General features: G+C 43.1%; 1 protein-coding gene across 2 annotated transcripts; it reads left to right on the top strand.

The window, feature by feature from the left end:
- Positions 1-714: 714 nt before the first annotated feature.
- Positions 715-13,054, top strand: LOC124132260. Of its 2 annotated transcripts, none has more exons than XM_046496103.2 (10): positions 715-772; positions 1,570-1,621; positions 1,743-1,788; positions 2,956-3,137; positions 4,857-5,008; positions 8,946-9,088; positions 9,452-9,545; positions 10,087-10,240; positions 10,670-10,790; positions 12,611-13,054. In XM_046496103.2, exons 2-10 carry the CDS (start codon positions 1,592-1,594, stop codon positions 13,036-13,038), a joined length of 1,350 nt encoding a protein of 449 aa, XP_046352059.2. In that variant the 5' UTR covers positions 715-772; positions 1,570-1,591; the 3' UTR covers positions 13,039-13,054. The 2 variants fall into 2 exon arrangements, with proteins under 2 accessions (XP_046352059.2, XP_046352060.2); XM_046496104.2 differs by lacking the exon at positions 715-772 and adding an exon at positions 773-907.
- The last annotated feature ends 1,333 nt before the right edge of the window (positions 13,055-14,387 follow it).

Here is a 14,387-nt window from a genome sequence, read left to right as displayed (position 1 = left end):
ATCTGAGGTCATCCCATGACGGGTCATGTCAGAACGACCTTTCGCGAACTTTGACCGACCACTGAAATGACTAACAAGAAGTCGTCATTAGCCAATCAGAAAGCAGCTTTCAGGAGCTAGACTGCATAAGTTTCAAACCGACAACTTCCAATCCAGACAAGCTTTGAAAACTATTTTGACAAAGCTGTTCAAATGGTTTCGCTCAAATGTTTGTCCCATTGAAGCAAGAGGTAGACCCATAATGGGATGTCCTCAGGACATCTTTGCGTAGCGGTAACGAGAACTAAGATGTGAAATGATGAGACATCGGTTGGTCTCCTTTTACGACAAGCATGGGTTGCTGAAGACAAATCTTAAACAGGAATCTTCACGGGATTGACAGGAAAATATCGAAAGTCGCATCGGCAATATTCAGCCACACTTCGACCATCAACTAAACTCTCTGATGACAGGTACAATAACATTCTACTTTACTTGAAATTGTAACAGTTTACTTGGATTTTGATTGATCTTTAAAAGTTTTATAGGTGTTCAGGCAACTAGGCCAATTTACACCTTGCCCATAATGAAGGTTTGCTTAGTTTCTAGATTTGTCATAAGTAGCAAAACCACCACACGCTTTAATAGTCTACTTGGACTTATAATAGTTGGACAATGTGCCGAAGAGTTCACGGCCACGTTATTGCAGCGCCTAAACGGAACATCCCTGCAAAGGCTCGTGTATTACCCCTGTTGCGCAAAATAGTTGTGCAGTCGGCTTGATCCAGCACAGGTGAGACAAACGCGCCCATACAAGAGTGAAAGATATTTTTCGTTGCTCATAACGCGAGTTGTAAAAATTGTCTTGAGTCTCCCAACTGCCAGAGAGACTTTGTGTTCAACAGGGGCGTTGTATTTTCCCAGCAGAGTGAGTGAAAGTTACTCACAAGTTACAGCTATAGTGTTGCTGTCACATCGTAGCTTTGTACTGCACGACTTTCAACATCCGATATCCACTGCATGGTCATCAATATACAGCAGCTGATTCTTGAATTCATAACGTCCTACTAAGGCATTGGTTTATATTATGGGGTGGGGGTCTTGGGACTCGTCATAGTTTGCTGTGCCCTCACCTCCCCACCCCTACACACACACTTTATCCACATCAAGCGATTTATATTAAATGTCAAACTCGTAATTCTATTTTTAATAAATTTAACTGTCATTTCAACCCGACGGCGAGGATTGTCGGTCATGCTTTCAGAAAAGGGTTTGCCTGGCTCAGACTAGATGTTTACGGACAACCGTGACAAATATTGTGACGCAAAACAGTACAGATGACCATTAAAACGTAAATCTGCTATTTAAAAAAGTTGACCCAAAATACGTACTAGCGTGCACGCCTTTTCCGTGAAGATTCGTGCTGTTTCAATTCATCGTACCCTTATTGATGCTAATGTCAGTCACTGGATTTTCTGGTCCAGACTCTATTATTTACAGACCGCCGCCATACAGTTGTAATATTGCTGAGTGCGGCGTTAGAAAATTAAATCGGGCCTATCGGTGACATTAACTGTTTTATATTTTCAGGGTGACCTTGGACTGTCAAACAATGAGGTCGGTTATTTTCCTTCTTCTGTCGGTGAGTACGGGAACACATTGACTCTAATACAACTGTATTCATTAATAACTTTGTCTATGTGACTTTTCCAATTTGGATAAAAAAATTGGCGTAAACCGGCAAATTGATATTTCTATTTCAGGTTGGATTTGGCTCCTTGTCCTGTCAGCGTCTGGAGCCCGGCCAGGGTAAGTAGTACATCATTACCCATGTGCTTCACCAGGTGACACTCGCCATTGCTCGTTGTCGAAACCCAGTACGGAACCTGGGCCAGGAATGGTCCCCAATGCCCCGTGCTCGTGAGCTGACAAAAAATGGGAATGGGTTAGCGAGGATTGACATTGCTCTGTCATCACAACCCAACGTTGTGGATATTTGGGCATGCTTTTCAGAAACTGAATCGCCTGGTCCAGACTAGATTGTTTACTGATGACCGTGACATATGGCTGGAATACTTCAAAACTGCTGCGCGCGACTGCGCAAACGAATTTAGTCGCAGCAGCGCAGCTTTGTTTTATGGTATTAACGCGCGAAATGTTGAATATTTTAAACTTGAATATTTTCAGTCGACAGAATTTCATATCCATGAAGTGTTATCGCGTACTTATTGCGACTCGTTCACATAACAGGAAGCATTGTTACATATGTGACCCATTAAGATCCGGGTTAGTATATCTTCAGCAACCCATGCTTGTAAGAAGTGACAAACGGGATCGGGTGATCGGGCTCGACTACTACGTTTTCAACGTATTCCAATTGCGTGGATGGATGCTCATGTCAATTACTGGATTGTCTGATTTTTTACGGACACGTCATAGAGCTGGAATATTGCGGAGTGCGGCGATAAACAAAGACAATTTAAAATTAAAGCATATGTCGGGCAGTGATTGGTGGATATGCAATAGCCTTTGTTTCACATGTGATAACTGCAGTTATTTGCATTATATAATTTGATAGTATGTGATCTGGAACAGGCTTCTATAACAGTCGTCTATGACATGTTAACTATCAATTTAGATCTTAGTCATGTCCCAAAGAAAGTTTCAGTTAGCTGGTCACTGAAGTCCAAGCACCAGCCCGATAATTGAAACATGGACCTTTGGTTGACATGCGTTCAACGAAGTTTTTTTATTGTTCAGAGTTTGTCGTTTATCGCCGCACTCGGCTATATGACAGCGGTCTGTCAATGGAGTCTGGGCCAGACAATCCAGTGATTGACAACCTGATCATCGACCCACGCAATTGGGATACGATGACAAGCACCAAGTCAGCGAGTTAGTCGCCTCTTATGGTAAGCATGGGTTGCCAATTGAAGACCAATTCAAACCCGGATCTTCTCGGGCCTACTGTTCTAGTTAACATAACGTGCGGGAGACTGAAGGACAACACCGCCAAGATAAACTACTTCGGGGACAGCATCCGCGTCTCGGCATTCATGCGCAATGGCAAGAGCTGTGCGTTCAAACAAGATGTTGCCAAGGCGACGTGGAGCCTCGATGTCGCATTTACCGGAAGGGGCGACAAATGCGTCATGACGGTACGTATGATTGATAGTGCTAAAATATGCATCTTCCCCAGGCAAGGGAGTTCACTGACTACTTAAGTCCAGTTCCACACTTGCCAAACTAGGCTGGAATTTCTGGGCTAGATTCCAGCGCCACCAGTTGCTATTACGAATTGTCCCTACTTTATCCCCATACTGATCAGATTCCACCTCTCATATATCTTGCATTTGCTTCATAGTAAATTACGGCTCCCAGTTAAGACGATAATAAAGATCTTTTTTGTTATAAAACGGGTTTGACCTCGCGAAGAACCATTAAGATCCGGGATTGAATAGGTCTTCAGCAACCCGTGCTTGCCCTAATAGGCGACTATGCTTGTCGTAAGAGGTGACTGACGGGATCGGGTGGTCAGGCTCGGACTTGGATAATGCATGTCATCGTATCCCACTTGCGTTGATCGATGCTCATGATGCCAATCACTGGATTGTCCGGTCCAGACTCGTTTATTTACAGGCAGCCGTCATTGTTAGGGAACAAACAAAACAAAATCCTCGCGAAGTGCATCAAATCACTAAAGCACCTTGATTTAAACTTTAAAAGATTTAGAGAATATCTGTCGGCGCCCAGTTGACGATACACATGCTCTGCAAATCCGGCATTGAACTAATTCGGCACGGCGGTTGCCATGTTTATGAACCGGATGTCGATTTCGTCACGGGATTTTGATTGGACTATGCATAGGCTCGTTAGTCCAGCCAAATTGTAACTCCATAATTCCATCCTAGTTAAGCTTGGAAACTGGACTTCTTGCCTCGGGATGAAAAATAATGTCGCCGTTTTCGAATTTGAGAGTTGATGCTACACAACGTTTTAAGTACATTTTACGAACTGATTGTGACACCTTTCTTGATATTTTGCAATGTACACAAGTCGTCTTTCTGTCCCGGTCGATTTGCCCATACGATACCTCGGATATCAATGGAGAGGTAATAATGCACGATATACGATACGAGGACATTTTTTCAGAAAAGATTTGCTCATGGTTAGTCAGATATCGAGCCGTCTAGTTGCTGGAATATTGCCAAAAGCGGCGTAAAACCATACTCATTTTATTTTTTTACGCACTTTCTTGGTTGATGTCAATATTGCATGTATATAACAAATTTAGTTCTGACATGAAATCCCTAACCACCAAATACTGAAAAAAATTATACTTGTATATATTAAAATTTACATCAAAATGTCCATATTATCACTTTGTAAGACGTTTTTTACGAAAGTTCCGTCATTAAAATAAAGATCCGGATGTGTAGTCAACCGAGAACATCAACAAAGAAAAAGTTGCTTTCGCCATGGATATTTAAAAAAACTAAAATAGAATGGTTTATTTGAAATATGTAAGAGCATGTCAAAACAAGGTCAAAACTTAAAATATCGCCATAAATGGGACGTGTTTTAAAATGATACAAATGCCAAAAATATGACGGCTATGACTTTAATTGCCATAAATACCCTTTTTCCCCCACAATGCCTACTTTGGTAACTCAGATACGAACCTCGTAAATACAGCATTGTTCGGAAGACGCATGTGGAATTTCAGCTTCATTGGTCTTTAGGTTTGAGACGCAAGACGGACAAAAAGGCAACGACGTAATCTCACTTGACTTTCAGTCAGGTGAGCTGAAAACGATAATATTCTTTTAGACTGATTTATCCATAGTACACAATCACGGCATTTCCTGTATTTCTAGAAAATGCCTCACCGACATATCTATAGTATCGAGGTCCTGTCTCGTCGTGGAAGCCCAGTCTTCGAGAGTGATGAAGATGAGAAGTTTCTGATGGAATGCAACTTCGAGACTTACAAGGAAGAGAAAGAGGAAAGCGTCCCTCTTATTGACGTGTGAGTAGCTTTGAAATATACTGAACCAAATTAAAAACTTCACAATCCTAAAATTTTAACATTTTGACCAGTTATCATTGTGGGCCCGTATTGTGTATTTAAACAGTAGTGGCCACGTATAACACCCGTTTTTGTGCAGGTGAATCGATCAAAATCATGTGCACAGCACTATAGTGGCAAAAGTGGTTTTTCACGTGCAACTGGTCACGTGACCATAATACCGCACGTGTTTTCAGCCATACTTTTAGCAGTCATTAACAAAAAAGAAAAACACAAGAAAACAAAAGTCTTTACGGCCATTTGTCATGCCACGCCTTTCAAATGTGCAACGTGAACGTGCCATCGGCATGTTGCAGACGGGAACGTCCGTAGCTGAAGTCGCATGGACGATGGGTTGTAGTCGACGGACTGTTTATGATTTACAGACGCGTCTACAGCAAACGGGTACCACCGCTGATCGCCCACGGCAAGGTCGACCACGTGTGATGTCACATGCAGAGGATCGTCAGATTGTCTTACGTCACCTCCGTAACCGCTTTTTGACGGCTACATCAACAAGACATGAACTGTTTAGGGGTAGACTGAGTGCGCAAACTGTTGGAAACCGTCTGAGAACTACTCACCCTCAAGCACGACGGCCATACTGTGGGCCGATTCTGACTCAATTACACAGACGTCAACGTCAATTGTGGGCACAGCGACACTTACGATGGACACAGAGGAATTGGAATCGAGTCTTCAGTGATGAATCCCGATTTAATCTTCGATTTGCTGATGGTAGGGCGAGGGTGTGGAGGCGCCGTCATGAACGTTACGCCAAGTGTTGTGTACAGGAAGTTGACAGATTTCGAGGCGGAAGTGTCATGGTGTGGGGTGATTTCTGTGGCAATGCACGTTCCAGGCTTCTTGTCATTCTTGGCAACCTCAACGCTGCTGCTTACCGCGACCAGGTACTGGCACCAGAACTTCTGCCTTTTATGGCAGCACATGGACCCGGTTTGATCTTCCAACACGACACTGCCAGACCCCACACAGAAATTTTGACAAGGAATTTCCTTCAGTATGCGGGAGTCAACGTCATGTACTGGCCGTCAAGGTCTCCCGACCTCAATTCCATCGAACACGTCTGCGCACTCTCCACAACCAACCACAGAATTTGCAAGATCTTGGCACCATTTTGCAGCAACAATAGCGTCTTCCCAATCATTTGTTCACAAGCATCACAAGGTCCTTGCGGAGGCGTTGTGTGGCAGTTGTCAACGCACATGGTGGCCATAAACGCTACTGAACTTGTGTGCCATCAGATTCTCGTGCTTGGGACTTATGATTTTAACTGTTGATGTTATTACCGAATACCGTAGGTGCTTGGAACAAATTATGGTTACCACCGTTAATTAAAATCCTTCTTTGGCCATTAATGATTAAAAATTACCTTCTGATACATTTGTCCGTTGTATATCATATCTGGGATTACTTTTTAAAATGTGAAGTTTTTAATTTGACTCAGTATAATATGGGCATGAGTCTGTGTGAACGTTTCAAGTCATATGCTTCCAGAAATGAGAACGAATATAATGGAAACATTGCTTTCGCGCAGAGGTAAGCGCTGTCCATGCCAAACCGGAAGGTATCAACTATACTCAGTAACAAAAGTTTAGCAACACCGTATTGAAATACACAAAGTAAGAAAACTCAACAGAAATTGGGTTTTTATTATCTTGACCATTGTGTTGTTCAATGTGACATTCATGAATGTACGACACAGTTGTGACAGCAATAGGAGAAATAAGGAAAAATCACACAAGGACATGGGGGGTTTGTTGACCATTTTCACACATGACTGTTGCTATCCCTCAGTAGCGAGTGTGACGCCCACCGGCCTGTTGTACCGCCACACAGCGTTTACGCATTCCTCTAATGGGCTTCCTGATCTCACCAAGAGGGATGGTTGCCCATGCTTGTTGGAGGGCAAGGCCAAGGTCAAGAATGTTGTTGACGTTAGGATGGTTCTTTCTTAAACGTCTCCCAGGGATATCCCCGGCGTGTTCAATGGGAGCATGTCTTCATGGCTGGCATTTTCAGGCATTCCTGTGTGTCGACCCATAATTTCAATCGTGTAGCGTCCAGTGTTTTCCTTTCAACAATGAGTGCCACTAACGTTTCATCGAGGTTTTATAGCGATTCATGTGACGAGATTCACGGGAGTCCCAATGTCAATAAAATCACATGCAATGCACGTGTAAATGAAGATGTCACTAAAAATCAGCGTAACTTGGTGTGTTGGTTCGATATGTTCTCCGTGAAGTCAGTGCATTAGTCCGTTTCAGATATTTTCACATTTTCAAATAATGCTCAAGATTTGGGTGTTGCTAAACTTTTGTTACTGAGTATATTTTCTCGCTCGACAGTTAAAAACTGATTAAACCCGAGCACATGAGCATGAATTAGGCAAGTTTTTACCCCTTTCTAACTTTTGTCATGTACCGAAGGGGTCAATACCACAATCGTTTTAGTATTCATATACGACACTGAATAATTTCAATATTAACTTTTAACCAATGAAAGTTCGAGGTGGAATAGGTCTTCAGCAACCCATGTTTGCCGTAAGACTACTAACGGGATTGGGTGGTCAGACTCGCTGAATTGGTTGATGCATGGTGTGTCCCAATTGTGTAGACCGATGTTCATGTCAATCACTGGATTTTCTGGTCCAGACCCGATTAATTACAGATCGCCGTCATATAGCTGGAATTTTGCTGAGTGCGGCGTTCAACAACATACAATACTTTACTTTTGGTGTCTTCTGGTGCAGTAGAGAAGAGTAAAAAAGGGTTCTTTTCAGCGTGAACACATTAATTTATACAACGCAGTTTTGTGTCAAAATTTAGCTTCATTGGGCGATTTTAGGAGTTGTATCGATGACATCACAAGTTTTACTGTCCAGCGAGGAAATGGCGACCTTCCGACTTCCGGTTTTGTATGAACACATCGCGTGTTTCATGTAATTCACGAATGCAATTCATATTTACGATTCCAGGAAAGTCTACCACTTGATAATTATCTCATAATGGGTAGGTTTCTCGGCAGGATAAAGCCAACGGATAAAAACGATATCCGTTGGGGTCATATGCGGATAGATGCAAATATCAAATGTCTAGTATGGACGACGTGTTTTACAAACATTTCGTTGTCCATGTCATTCGGCGATAGAATCTGAATAATTGCTATCATTATCAAAAGAATAGTATGATATACAGAATATCAGTATCTAACTGACGTAGCTAAGGCACTTTACTTTTTTTTGGTCAACTTTGGAGATATAAATCGCGAAACTATTAAACGAGGACACGAGCCTTGCGACAGCAGCAGAATCAGTTTCCATATCTTACTCCAAATTAAGTTGGATTTGACCGAAATATGTACAAATTGTTACCTTGTTTCGCTTTGTCGCTGTGTACAGCTGACTGCACTTCGTGACGTTATGATAGGACAGACACTCTAGACAAACGGGGCGCCTCATAGACTTGATAAAGGGCAGTTACTCAAGTGGACATAGCGATTGATGGCTGCGAAATGTAAGTGTAGGCAATTTGTCTGTTACGCCTCTCTAAAAGAAACGGGTTTGAGATGGAACTATACTGACTGTTGTCACTGTCCGACGGACACATCACTTACCTTCTGACGTAATATATATTCATGCACACATTCCAGGAAAACTTGTAATGTTTGTGAGAGACGAAGTTTTCGAGCACAGAATTGAAGATTGACATATGATAGGTTATCACTTTTGTGTTTGGCGATGGAAAATATCCTGTATCAGGAATACACTGTTTAGCTCGCAGAGGCTCCCTCAATACAATGTTTATTCCTAATACAGGATATTTACCATCCCCAAACACAAGTGTGATAACCTCTAAGTACGTGTTGCCTCTTGCAGGAAGCATCCCCCGAAAGTAGTGGACACCCATGAGGGCATGGTCAGCAACTCCAATTACACTGTCGAACTCGTCGGCATGGAAGGCCAGAAGCTGAAGTCGGCCGAGGTTGGCCTAATTGTCAGGTTAAAGGTCACCATGTCACGTGAGTTGAATATCATTTGGTGAAAAGCATCTGGTATGTCTGAATTAACTGTTGGGATGAAGTTGTTCGATTACACGTTGCACATATCAAATAGTGTTCAAATATGACTTTGATTTTTTGGATTGTCTGGTCAGTTGCATATAAAACTTGTCAGGCTGATAATGTAAGTTTCTTCGTGAGGAGCAACAATCCATAATATACTAGACGTTAAGAACAAACGATTCTTTCATATTTAATCTGTCATGGCATGCGTTTTGTAGATTAGGTTGAAGAGGCACGGAATAGCAATAATACCATGTCATTTGCAATACTGTTAATGTACCATTCAATATGCGAGTTCCATCATTAATGGACATCCCTTAGCTTCGAAGGAAGAGAAGGATCTTGGATTCATGCCAGTGCGATGTGACGTCGTCACGCCTGATGAGAGGCAGTCTTCCGCCATATTAGCTGATGGGTAAGTCGAAAGGACAGATATGTCGGTCATTGAAGATGTGGGTTAGAATAGGTCTTCAGCAATCTGTTTACGGTAAGGGGCGGCAATGCCTGTCGTCAGAGGCGAGGTGGCTGGATTTTTTATCGATTCGATATTTTTCAGCAACAGGTTCTTTGTTTTATTTAAATATATAAGCCTGATTTCTTAAAAAAGAAACACGTTGCAGCAATGTAATTTGTGGTAGGCAATTTCTTTACTTCTCAGCACTCTGAAGTGTAATTATTATTTTTCAAGGCTTTTCGGTGACAATTCTTTTTCGATAAAATGCCAGCTCCCCTTCAGCTCTGACTGTGGTCTATAAATAACCGAATTTGGACCGGACAATATAGTGGTATCATGAACATCGATCTACGCAATTAGGATAAGATGACATGCATGGACCCGTTAGATCTTCAGCAACCCATGCTTTAATACTATCACAGCAGTAACCGTCAATTATGTGCATCTTTCTCATAGTGTTCTGCCTTATAACTTATGTGTGGCATGCCCTGGTTGTCTGCAGATGTGGTACAGGGTTCCCGTTTGATCGGAAGAAAGGTTTCCAGATGATAAAGATGGTCGGGGTCAGCCCGCCGTTCCGTGTCTTCCGTCTGCACCCAAAGAAGAGTGTGGGATTTAAGTGTAGCTTCGTGACCTGCAAAGAAGACTGTATTGGGGTAGGTGCACGTTGGGACCATGGAGACTGTATTGACATGACAGATACTTTTCCTTTTTTGTTATGTTTGCATTGGTCTGTAGCTCTTATTAGGTGTTTTCGTGATGTTGAAGGCGAAATTTCCGGGATCCAGGCGAAAAGAATTCACCATAAAGAACACTTGATATTTTCCTATTTTTCTACATTGCCAGTCGCGTCTTAAGTTGTCGAAGTGTTAGCCGAACCATTCGGGTTCTAGTCGTTTTTCATGGCAGTAAGTCCAACAGATAGGTCCCCGTTGTATTTTCTTGCGATGTATTGGAATAACAAATATTTTTGATACATAATACGTAAGACTTCCAGTAGAGTGATCGTGAGATCGTTATCCGAAATGAAAATGCGTGGGAGTTGATGAGTAAGTTTATTTAACTAATTGTATCGTCATCTCCAGTCAACGTGTGAAGTTGAGGATTCTAACCTCCCCCGACTTAAGCGTGACGCTGAACCTCCCAAGTTTGTGCACGCCACAACCGGAGACACGGAGATAGAAGGATCGGACTTAAACCCCCAGGGTAAGTCTTTCACTGGTTTCACATTTCGTACTGCAAGTTTGACCACAACGTAGATATGGCTGGTCTTATATCGTGCATCGATTCTCGTCAAGTAGTGGAACAGGTGGCTTTTATAATCGGTTACAACAGATGCCAGAATAAATTAAAGGCATTAAATGGAAGCAGTATTGACCTAATTGCGCATGTACCCCAACTGGATGCAGATAAATGTTTTGAACACGCGCCGTATATTGCATGGCAAGCTTTTCTGAACACAAACTTTGTGGCTCATGAATATTTCAGGGGATATTTGTGTGTTCAGTCTTCACTGCACGTACGTGCTGGCCAAAACAATAGGAATGAACATGAAAATATACTGAACAAACGTTCCTGTGACATTGAATAAGATTTAGTGCAAAGTTATGTTTTTTACCATATGTGAAACAATTTCGGTTTGCAACAGATGAGACTCCTGTAAGTGTTCAAATGGTTTAATTTGCCATACTGACTTTAGAAAATGCGTGATTTCATAAAAAACACGAACGTGTCAATTTACAAATCAACAGCGTTTGTCCGCCTCTGGTTGCGATGCAAGCAACACATCTTCGCCGCAGTAGCGCTGTCCATTGAGATTTCCCTCTACCACTATCAAACGGGTCCTCTGTCTTGCTGTAATCCCACCCCATACCATAACGCTGCCGACCCCGAACCGATCTTCTGCCATGACACAATGATTGACGTAACGTTCACATCGACGTCGGCACACTCGAATCAGTCCATCGCTGTGGCTGAGGTGAAAACGACTCTTCAGTGAAAAGAACTTGTCGCCATTGCATGGCCGACCAGCGGAGATGCTGTCTGCACCACTGTAGAATTGCTTGACGGTGGTTTCCTGTCAAAATGGGACGTCTGGCAAGTCTTCTGGCGACAATCCCTGCACATCTGAGGCGACGACGTACGGTTTGTGAAGATATTCGACGAAGGCCAGGGATGCTTCTTGCAGTCACTGTTGCTGGCTGGAATCGATTTCGTAGGTGTAATTCGAATCCAGTTGGCATGTCGATTATTATCCACTCCGAGGATGGTCTCTGACTGCATTCGTCTGTTGCCAACGATGCCACCAAATGGTGTTTCTGTGGACGTTAAATTGTCTTGCAATATCACGTTGACTCGATCCTGCTTCAAGCATACCAATGGTTCGCAGACGCTCATTTTCGTACAGGCGTGGCATTTCGTAATGTTGAAAAATTGCGTAATTTTGTTGTTTTTCTGAGTGGCTGTCAGCACCATGCTAAACAATGCATATGGAATCCCGTTAACGCACATGTTTTTATGCCCATTCTTGGGTAGTGAAATGCATGGGGCTTGCATAAAAGTCAACTATTGCATGATATGCATTCTTTTCTGTAGCAGTTGCATTTTTGTGACTTGATTCCACACATGTACTACAATATTGAAAACTAAACTTGTTTGAAAAATACACTAAAATATTGGTGTCGCAGGAACTTTTGTTGTCGAGTATATATTAACGTCTTAATTGTCTTTAGTTTTATAACCTGAGTAGTATTATCAAAACATATGTAAAGAAATAGTACTCAGCAGTGTTATTTGTTCATGGAATTATGGACGATATATATTGCATGCAGCTCGACCCAGTTGTATTAAATACCAGTGAAGATTCGGGTTAGAATTGGTCTGCAACCCATGCTTGTCGTAAGAGGCGACCGGGTGGTCAGGCTCGCTGACTTGATTGATAATTCTCGACCACCTGCATTGATAAATGGGCGACAAAGAAACGTCTTGGCTTTGTTCATCCTGGCCTTATTCACTTCCATCTTCAGGTGAACTGCAGATGGTAGCAGCCGAGTTCTACGTCCTTCAAGACTCAACGTTCGTGCACACTGATGCGGAGACGGATTTGAAACCGAAGCCCGAAGATGTCCGCAGGCCCCTGCCCGAAGATGTCCGCAGGCCCCTGCCCGAAGATGTCCACGGGGCCCTGCCCGAAGATGTCCGCAGGCCCCGGCCCGAAGATGTCCGCAGGCCCCGGCCCGAAGATCGCCGGAGACCTATATTTGGCAAGATGCCAATAGGAGAAAAGAATGCAAACCACGATGGCCCTCGCCGCCTAACGGTCGTCCACCAATGGGAGTCGAAGATCTTCACACGCAACGTTAAACTGGCAGTGCTTGGGACATCTGGCGTTGTGCTGCTGATATTTGTATTTACAACCTTGTATCTGTTGAGTCGATTCAGAAACATCCAATAAATCAGGTGAACGGTTAGTTTGTTTCATTTACCCGGACGAATGCTGTATTGATGGTATACCGTCTGCGTGGTATAGTGGTATCGTGTCTCCCGGAGAGTGGAAGGACGTGGGTTCTGTCCCCTCCCGCGTCATACCGAAAGACGTTACGATTGCCGTCAGGCTGTGAGTGGTGTTAAATAACAAAGCAAACGCATCGCCCCTCGCCAGCCACCGCTGAAACAGTAAACAAACTAAACTAAAACCTAAAGTATCAAGTATACCGCCAACTAATATACAACAAGACATCATGCTCAAGAGAAACCACCACGCATTTTGAATTGGCATTTTCAACTGTAACCACAACACCACTATAGGAAACATTTTTCTGTCTACGAATGTGCTCTCTGCTTCAAAAGGCCAAAGACCCGTGAAAATCCGGGGTAGAATAGGTCTTCAGCAACCCATGCTTATCGTAAAAGGCGACTAACGGGATAGAGTGGTCAGGCTCGCTGACTTGGTTGACACATGTCATGGATCCCAAATTGGGTGGATCGATGCTCATGATATCAATCACTGGATTGTCTGGTCCAGACTCGATTATTTAGACCGCCGTCATATAGCTGTAATATTGCCGAGTGCGGCGTTAAACAACAAACCAAACCAATCAAAAGGCCTAAACAGACCACAAACATGTCGACATATGCGACAGTGTTTGAGACCACATTCCCCTCCCAACCACTCGCCAATACACTCCGAACCCCCATCAGTGGCAGAACCACCGTTGGCAGTTCAATGCACATACACTCAAAAGACATACAAGAACGCATTCAATAGGGCTTCAAGCCTTTTGGCTCGAAGCCTTATTTACCCTGCCAAAAATTATGGACAACAAAACTCAACAGAAAGCGGACACATGTGGACACATGGCAGACCATCCACACGAACATTAACATTCTAAACATAACCCTCACACATCACCTTCGGCGCCCCAAATCATGAAGTACAGCCCATAAGAAAAAACATTCATTGGAACAGTTTCGAATATACTTCAAATACTTGCAAACTTTGTGCTGGTTTCGTGAAAATATTTTCAGACGGACATGTACTGCACTGTAGATAAATCCGTTAGTCAAATACAATGTGCAGGTGAACTGGTTACAATGGTTAATGAGCAGATTGTTGCCTTACACCGTAGTCGGTTAAATCACATCGGCCTACAACTACAAATAATACATTCTTGCCCAGGCAAACCAGTGGCTGAGGGCTAATCTTATGCTACAACAAGCATGAGTGACGAGAGACGTTTCCTGACCCGGAACTTCCTCGGGGATATTTCTGTTAGTGAAGGTTGTGATTCCAGCCACACTGCG

The sequence above is a fragment of the Haliotis rufescens genome, unplaced genomic scaffold (genome assembly GCF_023055435.1).
Source record: "Haliotis rufescens isolate VD_foot unplaced genomic scaffold, xgHalRufe1.0.p SCAF_13, whole genome shotgun sequence".
Lineage (NCBI taxonomy): Eukaryota > Metazoa > Mollusca > Gastropoda > Lepetellida > Haliotidae > Haliotis > Haliotis rufescens.
This window is presented reverse-complemented; position numbering and strand designations above follow the sequence as displayed.

Excerpts from the sequence above, each read along its gene's own strand:
- LOC124132260 (XM_046496103.2), top strand. The coding sequence starts at position 1,592 with ATGAGGTCGGTTATTTTCCTTCTTCTGTCG. Across the intron at positions 3,138-4,856 it reads GCGACAAATGCGTCATGACG|AAAATGCCTCACCGACATAT; the intron begins GTACGTATGATT and ends CTGTATTTCTAG. Across the intron at positions 10,791-12,610 it reads ATCGGACTTAAACCCCCAGG|GTGAACTGCAGATGGTAGCA; the intron begins GTAAGTCTTTCA and ends TTCCATCTTCAG.